The sequence below is a fragment of the Erinaceus europaeus genome, chromosome 12, assembly GCF_950295315.1.
Source record: "Erinaceus europaeus chromosome 12, mEriEur2.1, whole genome shotgun sequence".
NCBI classification, from domain to species: domain Eukaryota; kingdom Metazoa; phylum Chordata; class Mammalia; order Eulipotyphla; family Erinaceidae; genus Erinaceus; species Erinaceus europaeus.
The window spans coordinates 68,354,310-68,373,091 of NC_080173.1; the positions used below are offsets into that span (position 1 = coordinate 68,354,310).

The following is an 18,782-nucleotide window of genomic DNA, read 5'->3' on the forward strand; positions in this document are numbered from 1 at the left end:
GGCTGGTCAGCCATGTGGATCCATGCGACTGGCCATCTAGGGTGCTGGTTGATGTAGAGAGAAAAAAAAGGTTTTTCTGTTTCTATGGCACTTCTTCTAAATAATCGTGGGGAAATATATGTATGGGGAAATTGTATCTTTCATTCTTAAATATATCTCTGAGCATACACAAATGAAACATGATATTGTGTCAGCTGAGATGCTTCACATTAACACTACTCATCATTGAGAGAATTAAATAAACCATGCAAGACCCTGGTAGCACTTCTAACAATTTTATTTAACATTGTTCTAGCCAAGCAGCATTTGGCAAATGCCATGTATACACTGTAGATTACTGTGACAAATACATAATTTATAGGATACAATCTACAACCATAAGAAGTATAACAGGAAAGCATCATCAAAAATTTCTAACCAACCCCATCTTCCTTTGTGCTCAGTTCATTCCCCAAGCTCCCCCAAATCTGATTAAAGCCCATCCCTTCACACTTCCCTAGGAGGGCTCTGCATCTGTAGTAAAGAGAGATAAAGTGGAGGGTGAGGATTTGGGGTGGGGAAAGAGATAACATTCTGAGCCCTGGTTCTGGAATGTCTCTCCTCCTCCCTGTCTGTCAGAGGCAGGCCCAGGCCCCAGCATGTGTTCAAATGGAGAAACCAAAGGAAGCATTTTTAATAAGCTCTGCAGACCCTCAGGTTGAATGACAAAGTTGTTCATTCAGAATGAGTAAAAAGAGCACAGAACTTATCGACTTAGAGTAGTAAACCCTTCATTTAGAGATTCATAGAAATTCTTTGCCTCTTTTTTTTTTTAATTTTTATGTATTAATGAGCAGGGGATAGAAAGAGCCAGAGCATCAATTTGCCACATGTGATGCTGGCCATCAAACTCAGGATCTCATGCTCTTAGGTCCAGTTTTAACCAGTGCATCACCTCCCAAGCAGCTTTATTTTTTAAAGGAGCACTATCTTTCCTTAAGCCATGTGAAAACAAGATTGCACATTATTCATTACAGGTTTGCCAGCTTACCTTTCAAAATGTACACTGGTCAATGGCTTAAAATGTTGAATAATTTTGAATAGCCAGAGAAGAAAGCCTTTAGAACTGTGAAAGCCAGGCTTTCAATCTGTAAATCCAAATTAGAATATGAGCAAGAAAATGACAGAACTAAGCTGAGACAGCATAATGGTTATGCAAAAAAAACTTTCATGCCTGAGGCTCATAGCTCCCAAGTTCAATCCCCAGCACCACCATAAGCCATAGCTGAATAGTACTCTGGGGGGGGGGGGAAGAAGAGGAGGATGTAGAGGAGGAAAAAGAAAAGAAAATGGTAGAATCACAAGAGAGAGTTGTAATAAGCTATTACTAAAAATGCTCCCCAGAGGAGGACCTAGTGGGGGTTGTATTGTTATGTGGAAAACTAGGAAATGTTATGCATGTCCAAACTTGTATTTTACTGTCAACTATAAACTATTAATCCGCCAATAAAGAAATTTAAAATAAAGAATGTGTAAATATAAACAAAAAATAAAACAAAGATTAAAATGCTCCCTTATTAACCACTGGGCACTTGTACATCTTACCTATTTTTCAAAGGACTTTTTTTTTTCCAGCTCTGAAGTCTCACACATGCAAAATTCCACTGCTTCTGGACCAACTTTTTTGTTCTTTTTTTTTTAATGTCCGATAAGGTGGAAAAGAGGCACCACAGCTCTGCTTCATCATCCTTGGAACTTTCCCTGGATCCATGATACTTGCGTGTGGTTTTGGGGGTTCAAACCTTGAGCCTTGAGCATGGAAAGGTGTACATTCTGCCAGATGAACTATCTATCTCTTGGCCCACGAGGTCTTCTTAATCTCCCAGGAGCCAGAGCCAAGTTCTTACATGAAACCAAAAAGCTCTACTCTCTAGAATCTGTTTTCCCTGCTCCTGGCATGACAGTACCAAGACTGGGATGAGAAACTCCGTACATCTGCCTTCCCACATTCTAAATGCCTCTCAATAACATCTCACTTACTGAAGCTCCTTAGACTTATAGGGTAAAGACCATCAAATTCAAATAGTGATTGGACCACCCTTGCCTTCTCCCAAATCCTGTCACCAGCAAAGAAATGGTTTTCATAGCTATCTTTCCAAATAGACGTCACCTCTCTTTGGCAACAGGTACACCAGCCAACCTGCTTGAAGAACAGCTGAATGCCAGCACCAAGACGTAGTGCATCATCTTCACACTGCTGATGTCAGGAAGCTGGCTCTCCTGAGTGAACACAGGGGGGGGGGGGGAATCCTAATGTTTGGATTAGAAGTAAAAATAGTGAAACGCACTCATAAATGTGTGCATCATGCCAGAATTTGAGTGCAAATGCATGAAAACACACACACACACACACACACACACACACACCTGACCATGCAGACAAATCATGAATCATCCCAATGGCTGAACATTTTAACGTTCAGTAATGTTCTCAGAGGCCCAAGGTTTTCAGGCAAATCCCAGGTCTACACACAAGGACACTGCATAAATCCCTCCCCTTATGAAAGGCCAGTCTGAGCAGATGGGACCACTCTTAAGTAAACTGTGGATCCCCTTTGTCCATCTCAGCCTGGGGGGGGGGGGTGATCCTCCCAAGCCAGAGTGCAGAGAGCAGCAAGCAGTAGAAGCTGCTAATTCTAAGGCTGATGCTCACTTCCCAACTTATCTCGATGAGGGAGGTGCACATTTGGTTACACCATCCTCCCACCCCTGCTCCAAGGGGCGAGCAGATGTTGAAGTTGGATTGGAGGAGGCCGCTGCAGAACAAGTGGTGGCCAGAACTGGGAAAACAAAGAAGAGTAGTGACTTGTTGGCCAGGACAAGGAGGAAGAAGGAGAGGCAAAAGGGCTCCCTCAAGTCCAGTTTATTTCTTAGCTAAGCCTGGGAAAATAACCTGGCAGCAACTCTACACCCTGATTACCTGCCTCATTAATATTTGTTAGACAAAAGACTTTTTTCCCCCAAAGAAGAATGAGGGCTAGCTAGTCAAATACTTAGCAGATATAGAAGTCTCCACTTTTTTCATTGCTGCTCCCCCCACACCCCCAACACAAACACATACCTGCAGTGTAGACCAAATATATATGCTGCCCTATCCACCACCCCCATTTCTACTCATCTTCCCAGGTGTGTCGGGAAGATACAAAGCAGGTGGATGGAGAGAAAGACAGACCCAGGCACCCCAGGTGCTCACCAGGAAATGCATGGACTGTGAAATTACACAGCAAAACTTACCACCACACTGGAACCCTTGGGGTACTGAAATAATTAACTTGCTAATCAGCTACACCTTGCTCTTTCCTTTCTTCCTGAAAAAAAAAAAAAAAAAAAACAATTGCAAATTGCTTTCACATCAGGTTCCTATGTCAGTCACTTGGAGACAAACTACACTTTAGAAGAAATCGACCCTCTGCCTCTGTGTCAAGTGAAATGGGTTGGACCAAGTGGGGCTTCCTCTTCTTGCCTGCCTCTTCTCACCAGACCTGGGGACTGTGGGGAGGCACCCAGAAACACAATGTTTCTGAAAATGCAAGATTTTTTTTTTCTGTCCACAGCACAGAGCTTTTCCATTTTTGCTAAGCTTTCTTGATTTGGGGCCTCTTTAGCCTGCATGCTGGCGCTAAACAGCCAAGATCCATGTGGAGAAAAGAGGATTGATTAGAGTCGTAATAATAATCCCTGGCATTCGTCCGGCTTTAGCCTTTACAAAGTGTTCCTACACATTATCTCATTCGGTCAGAAGAGGCTGGAGCCAGAAGGGATGTTAGTAGTCATTTAGCTCAATACCCTTGTGTATTGGTGGGGAAACTGAGGCCCAGCTTGATTAAATATTTTCCCTAGAGACAACAGCTAAGGATAGTGTGGCCAGGTTACCTGGCTCATTGTCTAGAGATCCTGTGCAGCCTTCGGCCCTCTGAAAAGAAGGGACCAGCAAGAGATCCCCTTTCTCCACAGTGGGTAAAAACTGGGAAATAAAAAAAAAAAAAAAAGTTAGAGATATGAGGGAGACAGACCAGTCTATGTCCTGCATGGAACATGCTGATGAACACACTTTCATCTCTGTCTCTTTGTTCCCTTGTCACCTCCTTTCTCTTCTAGTTTAAAAAGATGAACATTACGTAGTTTGGAATCAGCATCAGGTTCTGCAAGGGAGGTGGGGGAGGAACTTCTCTGGGATTCAAATCTGGTTCCTTCATTCCCAGGATTCACAGCAGGATGTGCTCATGTGTGCACCTGTGTGTCCACTTGAGACATTAGATTTAGCAGTGAAAAACAGGCATCTTGATCCTTTCACAGATCAGATGATTTGCAAGTTAATAGCTCTTTCCCCTCAAGGCTCTAGGAGGGTGGGGGGGGGAGATCTCTAGTGGGGGTTGGAGGGGTGTGTGCTATGAAACAAGGAGAGGCAGAAAAACTGACAGTGGATTCTCTAGAAGAGAATCCCCTGTCACTAGCCTTAGTGCACTGGCACTTGTCATTTTGTGGGTCTCTGCATTTCCATGGGGCCATTTCCTCCCCATCCCCCCCCCCACTGCCCCAGCCTGTTGGAAGGTAAGGGGTTCCTTTGTGTGTTCATTTATTACTAAGCCCAACTCTTTTCCCTCTAAACTCCTTCTTCTCCCTGTTGAGCTGACCATGCTTCTGGATTTATGAAGAGAGATGTTTTAGCAGAAATCCCCCAGAGTGTCCCATCAGCCCTAAATCCCAGGCCCGCTCACCCCCCCAAGACCCCATGACACACAGCATGCCAACACGGCTTCCTCTTGCCTATGCATTAGCCATCCATTGTGGCAACTTGACATCTCTCACACATAAAACCGTAAGAGAGAAATAAAATATCTGTCTCTTGGCGAAAATAAAGCTTTGCCTCCCTCCTGATGTATAGGATATAAAATAAAGCCGCAGCTCCAGTAGCGGCTTTTCCTTATGCCAGAGTTGCCTTTGCACACACGGAGACAATGCAGACGGATGGTTTGGGACGAGGCCCAGCCTCCTGGGGCCGCCTTCACCCTTTTTTATTATATGCCCCCCCTTTTTTTTCTTTTCTTCACTTTCTTTCTTTTCTGGTTTGGATTTGCCTTTTATATGCCCTTCTCCTTTTTTCCTCTGGAAGTTTATGCTTCTTGCTCACTTTCATTCTAAAACATGACAGAGACAGGAAGGGAAGAGCCAACTTTCTCACCTTCCTCAACATTACCTCCCTCCATCTCCAGGCCCCCACCTCTCTTCAGACTGCCAGTCCCTGTTACTGATTTTGCTGCTATTGTCTGGAGACTTGCTTTGGTCAGATGTACAAATGTTCCCAAGGGACAATTAAGAACATATTTGATGAGGGGGTACATTTTTTTCTGAGGTGCTGTCCTTCTCCAACTCTTCCCTCCTTCCCCTGGGCTGAGTGGTTGATGGATTTCAGCAATTATTTCACCTCTGAGGAGGCAAAGCAGCCACTTGGAAGAGGTGAGAGCTGACATTCACCTCTCAAAGCACAGCCTGGAAGCTGCCTCACCAGGCAGCCTGTGGGTTTCGGGGCACTTCTGGCCAACTCAGTGAACCAAGGAGTTGACCCAAGTCCATCACTCTCTCCCTTGCCTCCTTTCTCATCCTGAGAGCTGAGGTTGCTCTGGGAGAAAGTTACAGGGGCGCTTCCCATGCCCATGGGGAGAGGGGGTACTGACAAAACTGTCTCCCTCAATCACAGTCACAGAGTTATGGTCACCTTCCTGCCCTCCCACACATTTGATGCTCTCTCCCATGCTACCTTTTTCCTCCTCTGTCCCTAGAGGCCTCCCTCTGGCCAAGTCTGCATTGTTCTCCTCTGCTTGTGTCTGAATGGGGTTGTAGCTAGAAACCTCCTGCCACCCACCCTTGCCCTGACTCCGTCCCTTCTGCTACGTTCTCCCAAACCATCCCCCCACCCCACACACACATCTACCCCAGCCCATTCTGAACCTCAGCTGCTCTAGCAGGGACTGCAGGATGTGCCCTGACAAGAGTAAGCAGTGGTGAAATGAAGGAAGTATCTGGGATGGGAAGTGTTTGTATTGCCTGTAGGTAGAAGTGTGCAGTCGCTCTGATCCTGATGGAGGGCTTCACTGTATGTGTCTGGTGGAGGGAGGTCTGGTTACACCCTAATCCCAGGAGATCTTTATTAATGCTGTAGGAGCATGGAGGGGCTGGCCAGGCAGCAGCAATATCTACTGAACTCTGCCCCCAAAAATAGGGGATTTAAGGGTGCCAAATCCTGGAAGAACTCAATTCCAGTCCCATGGACGGTTAGCTTTGGAGTACTCTTTCTCTATCCCTTCCTCCTTTCCTTCCTCCCCACTTGCTATCTCTGCTGATATCGGCAGCGACCACCGCCATTAGGTAAAGAGAGAGAGAGTCAATTAGTGAGAGGATTAATTACGCCGAGGCACGAGCCCCGTTTGTCTTCCTTACCCAGTGCGAGTGTGTGTTCAGACAGAGGAACACGGGCAAGCACCCAAATACACATTGTTGTCATGCCGTCTTAGACGTTTTATTTATTTGTTGGATTCCTGCCCAGAGCCGCTCACTCGCTTTTCCACGGGCGCTGAGCCTCCCACCAAACACGCCGCCGCCTCCTCTCCCGCCTCTCCCACCCCAGAGCCTCCCTCCAGTCCCACCCGACGCCCCCTCGGAGCTGGCCGGGTCCGCCGCTGCTCGCCCCTTTCTGCCGCCCACCCCCCCCCCCATGCCTTTTCCCAACTAGACTTCACTCCTCTTAGACTTTGCTACATTCTTCGCTTTTGCGGGTTTTCGGCCCTGATTCTCTCTTCCTATCCTCTCTCTCTCACTCTCGTCTCTCGCCCTCTCCAGCTCCCCAGTTCTAGCCGAGGATCTATGCGCCAGACTCTGTTCCGTGGCGCAGCGTTGACTCGCATCTGAGACCTGCACGCTTGGCCTCCCGTCCCCCCTCCTCATTCCCCCCCCCCCCCAGGCCCGCAGGTCCGCCGGCCCCGTGGGAAGCCAGCGTTGTTTACCCAGCCCGGGCGCCACACCGTGAAGCCCTCGCCGGATGCTGCCCTGTGGTGGCTTCGAGCTCCCCACCTGCACCCCATCCCGCCTGAAAAAGAAGCGAGGCAAAGCACTTAAAGTAGCAAGGTGGCCACCCCCCCCAAAAAAAAAAAGCTTCTCACCTTGAATAGTGCACTGGCTAAGGGCTCTTAGGCAACCCCCTAACTTGGATTCCTTTGCCCCCCTCCCCGGAAAAAAAAAATTTTTTAAAGCTAACACTCTCGTACAGTGAGGTTCAGGGGGAGATAGTGACATAAAGTGTAAAGTGCGGCGCGTGGACAACTCATTTTCATAGTGATGGGGTGTGATGAAGACAAAGTGAGATAGGGGTCCACCACGGCTCATGGAATCTGAGGGACTCCAGTAAGATCCCACCCAGAAGCGCACACAAGGAATCTGTGGTGTTTGTGCAGCCTCTAGTTCCCATCTTCAGGCTGGTTACACCCCATTCCTGCAGTCGTGAGCAGGCAGCTACCTAGACATCTCTGACCCTAAGTGCCCCCTTTCATATAACCCATCTATATATGAGAGGTGGCCAAGGAGGGGAACCACCAGAGGTGGCCCATCTCTGGTTCTACAGCCCCTGACCATGCTGGTTGACCTTGCTGGCTACTCCGGAAAGTAGTGAGGTGAAGATTGGCTGGACCTCTTTCACCTCCAGAGTTGCTTCTTCAAGCTCAGTGCTGGGACAGTTGTCCTGGGAAGCCTCTGGGGCCTTTTCCGTGAGTGTCAAGGAATGAAGTGGAGAGGATTCTGCAGCCGCTAGAAGGATGGTCCCACTTCAGAAAGGACAGACCAGACAGTGGAGGCACCCTGTCCAGTACATACACCACTCAGAGCCTCTTGGTGGTGGGTCCAAGACAGCAGGCAGAGATAGAGAGGAAAGGGCCATATACCTTGAGGTGCTAGCAGCCAGCATGGAGGTGAGGGCCAGGAAAGGAGGTCGGTGGCTCTTTGCTGAACAGATATCAATGTACATGTGGAGTTGACTTGTCCACGAATTTGGAAAGCTGGGTCTGCTTTCTCTTCATGTCTCCACCACCAAAGACGTTTTTAAAAACAAAAGCTCAATGGAAACAACAACAAAACCTAATATGCTGGCGCCTGTGAAGGTGTGAAATCTGGATCTGAAACCTCTAATTATGAGCCAGGAGGCTTGCCTAAAGCTATGCTCCCGGGGCCCTCCCCCACATTCCCTCCCCCTCTGCCCCCCTAGTAAGAGCTGGAGTTGATTCCTGCCGACCTGCTTTCTTAGCCATCTGGACCCCTGGACTGAGACATGATGCCCCTGAGTTCGAGTCCAGCCTTCGCTCTCAACCCCCCTACCTTCCCGGACCCACCCACTGGGCGCGGCTCTCTTACCCTCAAGTCGAGGTCCCCAGGTCCTAGTAACCCACCCCAACCTCCCCAAAGAAGGTGGCAGGTCGGGCGTCCCGCAAGGGCCAGCAGCAGCATCCAGCTGTCGCCCCCTCGTCCCCGCCGACCGTTCCCCACCGTCAGGCCCTCTACTTTGCATGAGAAGGAGCCCAGCTGGGGCCGGGGCGAGGGCAGGCCGCTCGGGACAGGGGCCGCTATAGATTCCAGAAAAGGCGGTTGGATCCAGTGCGCTAAAGCGGCGAGAACGGAGACAGCTGGGGGGTGGAGAGAGTGCGGGGACCCCAGTGTGGAGCGGCCCCTCCCCATGGGTCTCACTGGAGCAGCCGGCTCGGGAGGCTCCTCTGGGTCGGGAGGGGACACGGACGCGCCATGTCGCTCTCAGCGTCTCTCCCAGGCCTAAAGTACGGGGTACCGGTCTGCTTGTTCCTGAAGGTGTGGGGTTCTCAGGAGGAGCGCGAAGCCTAATCGGGTCTCCTTAAGCTGGTTCTGCCGAGATGGAGAACCGCCCTCCCCATGCCCACCCGCCCTGTGTTTCCTTGAACCCTGAACTGGAGAGACTGGCAGAAGGGGTTACCAGCCCCCCCCCCCCCCCGCCCGCGGACAGCCGGAGCCTGGGTGTCGGGTTGGACGGAGTGTAGAGGAGGCTTTAGGGCGTCTTACACCCGGAGAGCCGGTGGGCAGAGAGCCGAAGAGGAGTTCGGCGGCCTCGGCGTGGGTTTCCACGCGTGGGTCCAGTAGGTTGCGGTTGGGCCTAGGTGTTGCAGTGCGATGGGAGTCTTGGAGAAAGGGGTTTTGGCTGGCTCCCAGACAGCGAGACCCAAGTTCGCCCCCGCCGATTTCCCGGTTCGTGCGAAGAGGGTATTTATTCCTTGTCCACTGAGCTGAAATCCTTGCTCCCCCAGTGTGTCCCTGCAATTGTTTCCGCGCGCTTTCACCCAGTTCAGGGCCTAGTGCCTGCAGGTCTGAGTCTCTCAGTACGAGTGAGGTCAAAATGTCAACCCCCAAATACCCGCCAGACCTGGCAGAATAGCCATCCTTATTTATATCCACGCCTACCAGGGCCTAACTCTCCTACCCAACATCCTTTCTCCTGGACCCCCCTTCCCCCCCCCCAAAAAAAAAAGACGAACAAAGCCACTACAGGAGTCCGCCACATTCACTCACACTGTACTTCGGGAGGTAGCGCGGTTAGGTAGCCAGAAGATGCTGTGCAAACGGAATTTTGTATTTGACTGGCGCGAGCCGGGGACCCAGAGTGTCTCTGCAAAGCTTAAGCTCCAAGGACCCTGGTCTGACTCCCACCTCTGAGCTAGTCGGCCCCTGGAGGCGAAGGTCCAGCGTCTACACCCCCAACGGAGCTAAGGAGGGTGTGGGCCCCCTAAGAATAAGGGTCGAGGTCGTCCGGGAAAGTGGGTGTCTTGCCTGCCATCTAGGACAGGGAAGAATGGAAGCCGGGCCCACTCAGCCCTCGGGCTGGCCCAAGTCCTCTTCAGTCCCTCCGCAGAGTCCACTGGGGGGGGGGGGGTCCTCCCCCGCCGGCCGCCTCCCACTTCCACCCCAGGTCCTCTCCCGGGCTCCCTCCCAGGTTTCCCGCAGAGTCTTTTTGTTTTTGTATGTAAAAGGTGTCTCCGGATCACAGTTTTCTCACAACTTGGCGCCCGGGATGCAACTCTTTGCCCCAGGCGCTTCCCCACCCACTTCTCTCCCCAACTCGGGCTCCGCGCCTCCGGTCTCCCCCGCCCCCTCCAGGAAACCGCGGGAATCAACTTTCTGAGCCCGCGCAGCGGGAAACACACCCCGAGCTCCCCTGACTTGGTGGACTTTGGATGGGTGGGGGGCGGGGGCGCGGGGAGACCAGCGGGAGGAGGGAGCGTCTGCAGCCGGGCTGGTGCCCACACTCCCCACCCCCAGCCGTGCGTGTGCAGGGGGCAGACTTTCAGACCCAGAAAGCGAGAGGAGGGGGCGGGTGGGATCACACACCCGCCGCCACACCGCTGAGCCCACTGTGCCCCCCCCCAGCCGCCGGGGCTGCGAGAGCGGCCGCACCTCTCCCCGCAAGCAGATTTGAGCTTTGGCACGGCCCTGGCGCGGAGAGCGGCCCCCTGCCGCCGCCTCTCGGTCCCTCCCCCTTCCCCCCCCCGAGACCGACGCCTTACCGGAGCCGGAGGGGAGCGGGGCGCGCCGGGCAGCGGAGCCGGCCGCCACTGATGCTCTAATCGCGGTCTCCCCGCACTCTCCGCGGCCGCGGGATGCAGGATGGTTTACAGAGGGACCGCGAGCCGCTGATTGGTCGCGGGCTGCCGTGACGTCGGCGGGCGCTGCATTAAGGCGAGGGGGCTTCCAGAGCTCAGCCAACAACCCGGAGCAGTGACCGCGCTGCCGGAGCTGGGGAGCGGCACGCCGAGGCGGCCGAGCGGGCCCGAAGAGCCCGCACAGAGGCGCGCCCGTCTCGGGAGAGCCCGTGCCCATCAGCCCCAGCCCCACGCAACTCGAGCAGCCGCACCGGGACGCTCCGCTCCAGCTCTCCAAAACGACCCCGACTCCTCCCCCCTCCCCGACTCCTCCCGCGGCGAGAGAAAAAAATAAAGAAGAAGCTAAAAAGGAGACCCAGGTTGGCCACCAACGCAACGAAAATAACAATAATAATATAAAAAGAGGAGGGAAAGGAAAAGAAAAATAAAAGTCGAGCGACTGTGCGACTGGACGCAGGCGGCCGAGTGCGGGCCAGCGATGCGGGGCTGCGCGCCGGGGCGGCCGCGAGTTGCCACTGGAGCCTAGATGCACAGCCAGGCGCGCTGAGGAGCCGGTCATTGTCGCTTCCCCGGGAGACAGTCCAGGCGCTGGGAGGGCCGCCCCCGGGGCACGGAGGCCGCCTGCCGGGCGACGGGCAGAGGTGACGGGGCTGGGGCGGTGGGGAACGATCGAGCGCACCTGGCTGCGCCCGCCCCGAGCTGTCCCTCACTGATCTCCGTTGACTCGACCGCCACTCGGAAAGAGCGCCCGCCCAAGCGACGGCCCCGAGCACCAAGAGCTTCCCCCGGCCTTCTCTCCCTGCCTCTGGCTTCAGCCTGCCCCCACCCCCCGCCCTCTTCCCCCAGGCCCACCGGGGCGCCCGGAGAGTCCCGACCTCGGTGAGATGCTGGCGGGTTAGGATCCAAAGCCTCTCTGGCCGCTCTTTTTTCTTTCTTTTTCTCTCTCTTTTTCCTTCTTTCTTTCGGAGGGGGGAACTCCAGTGTCGGCAGCCCAGCGCGAACACGTCCGCCCTCGCACCCCGACAAAAGCAGATGCACTTTGACTTGTGACAGCTCTACCTCAAGCTGGAGAGAACTCAGCGCCGTTTGCCCTGCATCCCGAGCTGGCCCGCACGGTCCTCTGCCTTCTCTGACTCCGTTTTTATTTATTTATTTCCGTTCCCCTCGCCGTTCACGGTGACCTTCACTCACTCCTCCTACGCGGGCTCTGGGCAGAGGAGTGGCTTTCTGGACGCCGGCCTAAGGCTCAACTCCTCGCCCGGGAGTTGCGCGGCCGCCGCTGTGCCCGGGGGCCCTGGGAGTCCCCGGCGGCGCGCTACACCCAGCCGCCCTCCGTCCCCCAGCAGCCACGTCTTCTTCCCTCTTTTGATTTCCCGGCGCGCGGTTTTGGCGCGCACCGGCGAGAGCGGCTCCTCTTTTGGAGAGACTGGGGGAACTTGTGCCGCTCGTCCTTGGGAGTCTGCTTCTCGGTTCTGCCTGCTCTTCTCTTGCCGAGCCTCCCCCGACCAAACCAAAGACCATGGTGCACTGTGCCGGCTGCAAAAGGCCCATCCTGGACCGCTTCCTCTTGAACGTGCTGGACAGGGCCTGGCATGTTAAGTGCGTCCAGTGCTGTGAATGTAAATGCAACCTGACAGAGAAGTGCTTCTCCCGGGAGGGCAAGCTCTACTGCAAGAACGACTTCTTCCGGTGAGTACATCCGTCACCAACCTCTACTGTTCCTTTCCCTCCGGGCTCTCCGCCCGGCCAGCAGCGGATCAGAGGTCAGCGAGGCGGCCGGCGGGTGGTGAAGGCGTTAGGAGCTGTCTTTGGAGAAGGCAGCCAAGTTCCGCAGGCGCCCTCCTCTTCGCCAGCTGGTGCACTGGGGGCCGTAGACGAGGCTCTGCTGGCCTCCTGGAAACCGTGGGTCGACGTTTAACTACACTTACCTGGGAAGAAAGCATCTAAGCATACCTAGGCCCAGAAATCTTTCCTGGCTTGGAAGGAGGCAGTGCAGCTCGGGCTTTGGGTCCCATTTCTTTCCCAATGCCGAGAGCTTTCTCAGCAGCTTCTGGACTTGCTCACCCTTCCCACTGCGCAGAGAAGCTTGTGAGCTAGCTCCCCACCACTGCCTTTTCTGACATTCGGGTGGGGATCACTAGGTATTTAGCATGGAGGGTATGTGTCTGAATACTGAGGTGGCACCAGCAATGAATTTGGCCCTGGTGCATACCCTGTACACCCCAGAGGTTTTCTCTTTCTAGAAACCCTGACCGGCTTCCGAGTGCAAATGTGACTGCTGTGCAGCTATTTGGGAAGTGCCTCAAGGCTGTAGCCTCTGTGAATCCTTTTCCTCAGTGATCCCCTACTGCAGGGGGTTTGGATGGAGGGGCCTCCCCCTTATGCCTTCAGCCTCTTGTGGGCTCTCACAGGCACTGTCCCTAGCACCAGTCACCTCCTAGAGGAAATGGGGGGGGGGGTTGGGAGGGTTCAGGACTTCTCGCTGGAGCCAGGACACTATGTCCCACTACCGTTTAACATTACAACTGTGTTCTTTTAAACCCACTAGCTATCTTGCCACCAAACACACAAGCCAACAGAAGTACAAATACAAACACAGATTGTAAATCCACTGTTTGAGTTTGAAACCTTCCAGTTTACTCTGCTGACTTGGTTTTCACATTTCTCTAAGTTTGTGGTAACAGATCTCAGTAGGGGAGGAGGAGGGTTCACTTTGTTTAGAAGCCCAGGAAACCCACTGCAGCCCCTTGATGTGTGACTCTGGTTGCAAGGGGACGCCCCTGGAGCGAAGTTCTGCAGGACCGTATTGCTGGGGGTGGAGGTGGGGGGTGGGGTGGAGGCTGAGCCTCAGGCAGTCGGCCATTCTGCAAGATTTTTGGTACTGGCTGAATGGGATGTACTGGAAGGCTGGTGCCAGCAGTCCAACTGCAGCCTCCTGGGCTCTCTGCTGCTGCTCCTTCACCTGCAGCAGAACTGGACCTTGCTAAGCCACAGCCTATGATCTGCCCATTTGCCATAAAAGAGAGTTGACTCCAGAGAGAAGAGAGGTACCCTGGGCATGTTTATAGAGACTTCTAATTCAGATTGGACTGTCCTCTAAATAGTATATAATCAGAAAGTGCGTGGCTCTCCTTTCCTATAGCAGCTTGCCTCTTTCCTTAGCACTTTTTTCTCCCTGGGGACAATGTGCCTGAGGCTAAGAGTGAGAGCAGCTTTGACCCTCACACTAACCATTTCTATCTCTTCTCTGACTTGTCACCGGTGCCCCCATTTTCTCTCTCCTGCCTTTTTATCATTCTGCCTCTTTCTTTTGACTGTCCTACCCTTCCCCTTCCTCCACGTTCTACATATTTCTCTCTTTGTCTCTATGGCTCTCTTTATCTCTTCTGGCCTCTGCCTCCCCCACCCACTGGTCATCCTGGCCCTCTGCAGGTGTTTTGGTACCAAATGCGCAGGTTGCGCACAGGGCATCTCCCCCAGTGACCTGGTGAGGAGAGCGCGGAGCAAAGTGTTTCATCTCAACTGCTTCACCTGCATGATGTGCAATAAGCAGCTTTCCACCGGCGAGGAGCTCTACATCATCGATGAGAACAAATTTGTCTGCAAAGAAGATTACCTAAGCAACAGCAGCGTCGCCAAAGAGAACAGCCTCCACTCAGGTGGGGCTCCAATTTCCTTAGGGATTCATGAGGGTCAGGCAGGTCTGGGGGAGGGAGGCAGACCCTCCCAAGGCCACTGCTCACCTGTCTCTCTCCTCTCCACAGCCAACACAGGCAGTGACCCCAGTTTGTCTCCGGACTCCCAAGACCCATCACAGGATGATGCCAAGGACTCAGAGAGTGCCAATGTGTCTGACAAGGAAGGGGGCAGCAACGAGAATGACGATCAGAACCTGGGTGCCAAGCGGCGGGGCCCTCGCACCACCATCAAAGCCAAGCAGCTGGAGACACTGAAGGCCGCCTTTGCTGCCACGCCCAAGCCCACGAGGCATATCCGTGAGCAGCTGGCTCAGGAGACTGGCCTCAATATGCGTGTCATCCAGGTCAGAACCCAGGCCTGAAGGCCACTCTGTTCTGCCACAGCCATCCCGGGGCCCACTTGGTTCCTTCAGGCATGCACCCAGGCTGAGACCAAAGACCCCAGCTTGAGGAGAGGAGTGCATTTGTGGAGACTAGGGGTGGGATAGGGGATAGATATCAGAGGGAGGCTGAACACATCCCTAACCCCTGCACCCTGTGCAGAAAGAGCCTTTAGAGATGTGGGACACTGAGAAATCTCCTCTTCCCTGAGCAAGGCAGGTGGTAGTGGTGGTGGAGGGGGGAAGGATGAGTGAGAAGTAGGGACTCAGTTTGAGACTCGAAGAGTGGACTATATGGGACAGTGTATAGAGTCCTAATCCCTTATTCTACCCTGTCCACTCCCCCTTCAAAAGCAGTAGAAAGAATGCTAGGTTGTACTGCACTTCAACCAGTTGCACTGCAGTTCAGATAGTTCATCTGGCTTATGCACCATGTGATCTCCCACTGCACCCTCAGCCCCAGCTTTGTGGGTCTCTTGCCCCAGTGAGCTGGGCCAAGGAAATAATGTGGGAATCCGGTTTTGAAGGGGAGGTGGCTGGAGTGGAAGTTGTCTGGCGTGGGACAGGGTAGTGAAGGGGGATTGCCAGGAGGTAGTGAAGTCTTGAATAGGTTCAAGAGGAGGTGTCCAATTCATTGTTGCCTCTGTAAGTCCTTCCAGGGTGCCGTGGATGCTAGGTTAGAGTGCAGGCTGCCCCGTGGGAAGCCCAGAGGCCCTGGAAGAAAGTCAGTGTGAGTCTGAAAGGGGGTAGGTCGTTTGCCTGCCACTATCAGTGAGGGGCTGTGTAGATACATGCCTGGCACTGAGAGACTGTAAGTGGGTGTGTAAAAGAAACCGTGCGTTTTGGTGTCACTGTTGTTGGGAGATTGAAGCTGTTCAGTTTTCTGTTAGTCTTGTCCCTGAGAGCAAAACAGATTGGATATATGCTCCACGGATTTGGGGGGGGGGGAGTTGAGTGTCCACGTGCGCACAGCGGGTGGGGGGTTTCTAACTGACTCTGCGACCCAGAAACTACGTGGCTACCCCCCTTCACCCCAACTACCTGGCATCGGACAGGTCGCCTCACTCACCTTCCGCAGTTGGCCTTCTCTTGGGCTCGGGTTCCAGCCAGCGCAGTCCTGCCCAGAGCCCCCCCCCCCATCCCCATCCCCCCAAGACACCACACACAGGGCGCGCGCGGGGCAGCCAGGCGGCGGAGGGGCAAGAGGTGCGGTCTGGCCGAAGCGCGCCGGGGTGTGGGGGTGGGATCCGCGTGACCTCACCCCGCCGCCGGTGTGTTTCAGGTCTGGTTCCAGAACCGACGCTCCAAGGAGCGGAGGATGAAGCAGCTGAGCGCGCTGGGCGCCCGGCGCCACGCTTTCTTCCGCAGCCCGCGCAGGATGAGGCCACTGGTGGACCGCCTGGAGCCGGGAGAGCTCATCCCCAACGGGCCCTTCTCTTTCTACGGAGGTGGGTGCCCTGCCAGGGACCGGGGCGGGGGTGGGGGTGCGGAGAGGGGAGTGGCCCAGCCTGGGGCTGGCTTCGTTGGAAACGGGTGGCAGCGTGGGGGTGCGCGTCTGACTTTCTGTGGAGGATGTGGAGAGATCGCTGGTGGTGCGTTGCGGGGAGGGGGAAAGAGACCCAGGGCCTTGAACGAGGCAGGTGAGCGGGTCGGAGCAAGCAGCTCCTGTGTTTGTGTGGGTGCTCTGAGCTCCCTCAACACCCTCCACCCCCGAAAACCACCCCAACAACGAGCTCCCTGCGCACCCTCTCCAGCCCGCTCCCAAGCGCGCCTCGCGCACCAGGGCCCCCTCACTGATTCCCCCCTCCTTCAATCCGCTCCGCAGATTACCAGAGCGAGTACTACGGCCCTGGGGGCAATTACGACTTCTTCCCGCAAGGACCCCCGTCCTCGCAGGCTCAGACGCCAGTGGACCTGCCCTTCGTGCCGTCGTCCGGGCCGTCTGGGACCCCTCTGGGCGGCTTGGAGCACCCTCTGCCCGGCCACCACCCGTCGAGCGACGCGCAGCGCTTTACCGACATCCTGGCGCACCCTCCGGGGGACTCCCCGAGTCCCGAGCCCAGCCTGCCCGGCCCACTGCACTCCATGTCGGCCGAGGTCTTCGGACCCAGCCCCCCCTTCTCCTCGCTGTCGGTCAACGGCGGGGCGAGTTATGGGAACCACCTGTCCCACCCCCCGGAAATGAACGAGGCAGCCGTGTGGTAGCGGGGTCTCTCTCGCCCGGGTGGTGGAGTTCGTGGTTGTACAGAAAATGAACCTCTATTTAAGAAAAACAGAAAGAAAGGAAAAAGAAAGAAAGAAAGAAAGAAATAACACTAAAAAAAAAAAAAAAAAAAAAAGCAAAGCACTCCCCCCACCTCCGCCAACCTCGGGGACCATTGACCATCTGGGGAGACTGGATGGGAAAAGGAGGACACGAAATAGGATCCAAATCCGCCTGGAGGTAGGACTGGGACCCGCGCCTGGGCTGGCGAGGTGCAGAACTGGGGGCTCTCAAAGGGAAACGCAGACCTCTCCCCACCTCCCACCTGCATCCGGATCCATGGACCGACGCGTGCGCCTGGCCGGCTGGCGACTCCACAGCGGCGACAGCCACAGGGGCGGCCGGGGCACAGGGCCCGGGCACAGGGCCGGAGGGGGACCCAGGCCCTCAGGAGGAGAGAGAGGTGGATGGCGCGGCCCCGAGAAGCAGGTGCAGCGGCCCAGGGCTCTCCAGGACCATCCAGGTGGGGAGGGAGAGTTCTGGCTGTGGGAAAGCTGGTTGATTGTCTCAGAGTTCAGTACAACAAACTCACAGCTTCAGAAACGCCGACCTCCCTCCCGTGCATCAGGTGGGACTCTCTATATATTTTTTGTCTATCTGTTTCTTTCCTTTTGCGAAAATTGCAAAATTCTAAATGTAAAGCCCTGAAATATCAACTCTTCTACCTTCACAAAGCTCTATGTAAACACACACACACACACACACACACACACACTCAAACTCACACTGAATAGGATGGTCAGTGGTCAGACCTCACAGTAAAATGACTTGAATATAAGCTATACAAGAAAAATATTCTACCTTCACACAAACACACAAAGTTTTAAACAAAAAGACTATTGAAATAAAAACAGTCAACTGTTTACGTATAATGTTAAATTCAGGAGTTCAGTGTTTTACTAATATATCCTGTTTTGAAACCTCTTGTTCGGAAACAAAATGTTTTGAGCAATCAACCAAAATTGTCCATTTTCTTTTTCTGTAGATGTTCTGACAAATTTGCAGGGCTCGAAGCTCACTGTGCTAGTATGTAAAAAGGTGTTGTTTACACAAGGCAAAGAGAAAACATGATATTCAGACACTTGCCAAATAGAATAATTATAGCACAAATACTGTAAAGGTGCCTGGCACCACAACCTGAAAAAGTGTTTTAAAAAAAAAGTGTTACAAGGTTTAAAAAAAAACATCTTTGCTAATTTTTAGTCCTGTTGAACATTCATGGAATTGTTAATATGACTTATATAGACCCACACAGGTTTTATTTTTGTGTCTTTAAAAAAAAAGTCCAAAAATATTTAAATTTTATGGTCAAATATGCAGTCAGCAGCTGCTACTTTTTTCTTTATATATTAAATTTCTCATATGTCTTTTATTGTTCTGATAAACCTAAGCTTGTGTGACCTCCAGTGCATATTAGACCATTCACTGTATGAAAGAAAACATGTTGAATAAATTTGTGAGTTTTTAATAAAAATAGAAAATCTGATGTTTAGATGATTGGTGAGTAATTTGATGCTTTGACAACTACAGGGGGACCGTTATGGGGTGCCGAATGACCTCTCATAAATTGGGGAGGAAGAAAGACAGGGTTGAGAGATGTGTCTCTTTTTACCTTGGTGGTGACTGAATTCCCTTGCTAATGCCAGCCAAGCCCTTCACTGTGGCTTCCTGCTGTTTTTAACTCCAGATTTGCATTTTGTGGATTTAACTGGTACAGTTGAAGAGATGTTTGCTGACA

At 53.3% G+C, this 18,782-nt stretch overlaps 1 protein-coding gene and 1 long non-coding RNA gene across 2 annotated transcripts; one reads left to right on the forward strand and one right to left on the reverse strand.

Moving 5' to 3' along the window:
* Positions 1-259: 259 nt before the first annotated feature.
* On the reverse strand, positions 260-10,799 carry LOC107522207 (uncharacterized). Its single transcript, XR_001601401.2, has 4 exons — positions 10,608-10,799; positions 3,913-4,003; positions 3,274-3,343; positions 260-2,259 (listed from the first exon to the last, which is right to left on the reverse strand). It is a non-coding gene; the product is annotated as an uncharacterized LOC107522207 (long non-coding RNA).
* A 107-nt stretch (positions 10,800-10,906) lies between these two features.
* Positions 10,907-18,541, forward strand: LHX1 (LIM homeobox 1). The gene is made up of 5 exons (XM_007516971.3): positions 10,907-12,392; positions 14,136-14,362; positions 14,468-14,745; positions 16,064-16,229; positions 16,607-18,541. Exons 1-5 carry the CDS (start codon positions 12,223-12,225, stop codon positions 16,984-16,986), a joined length of 1,221 nt encoding a protein of 406 aa, XP_007517033.1. The 5' UTR covers positions 10,907-12,222; the 3' UTR covers positions 16,987-18,541.
* Positions 18,542-18,782: the final 241 nt, after the last annotated feature.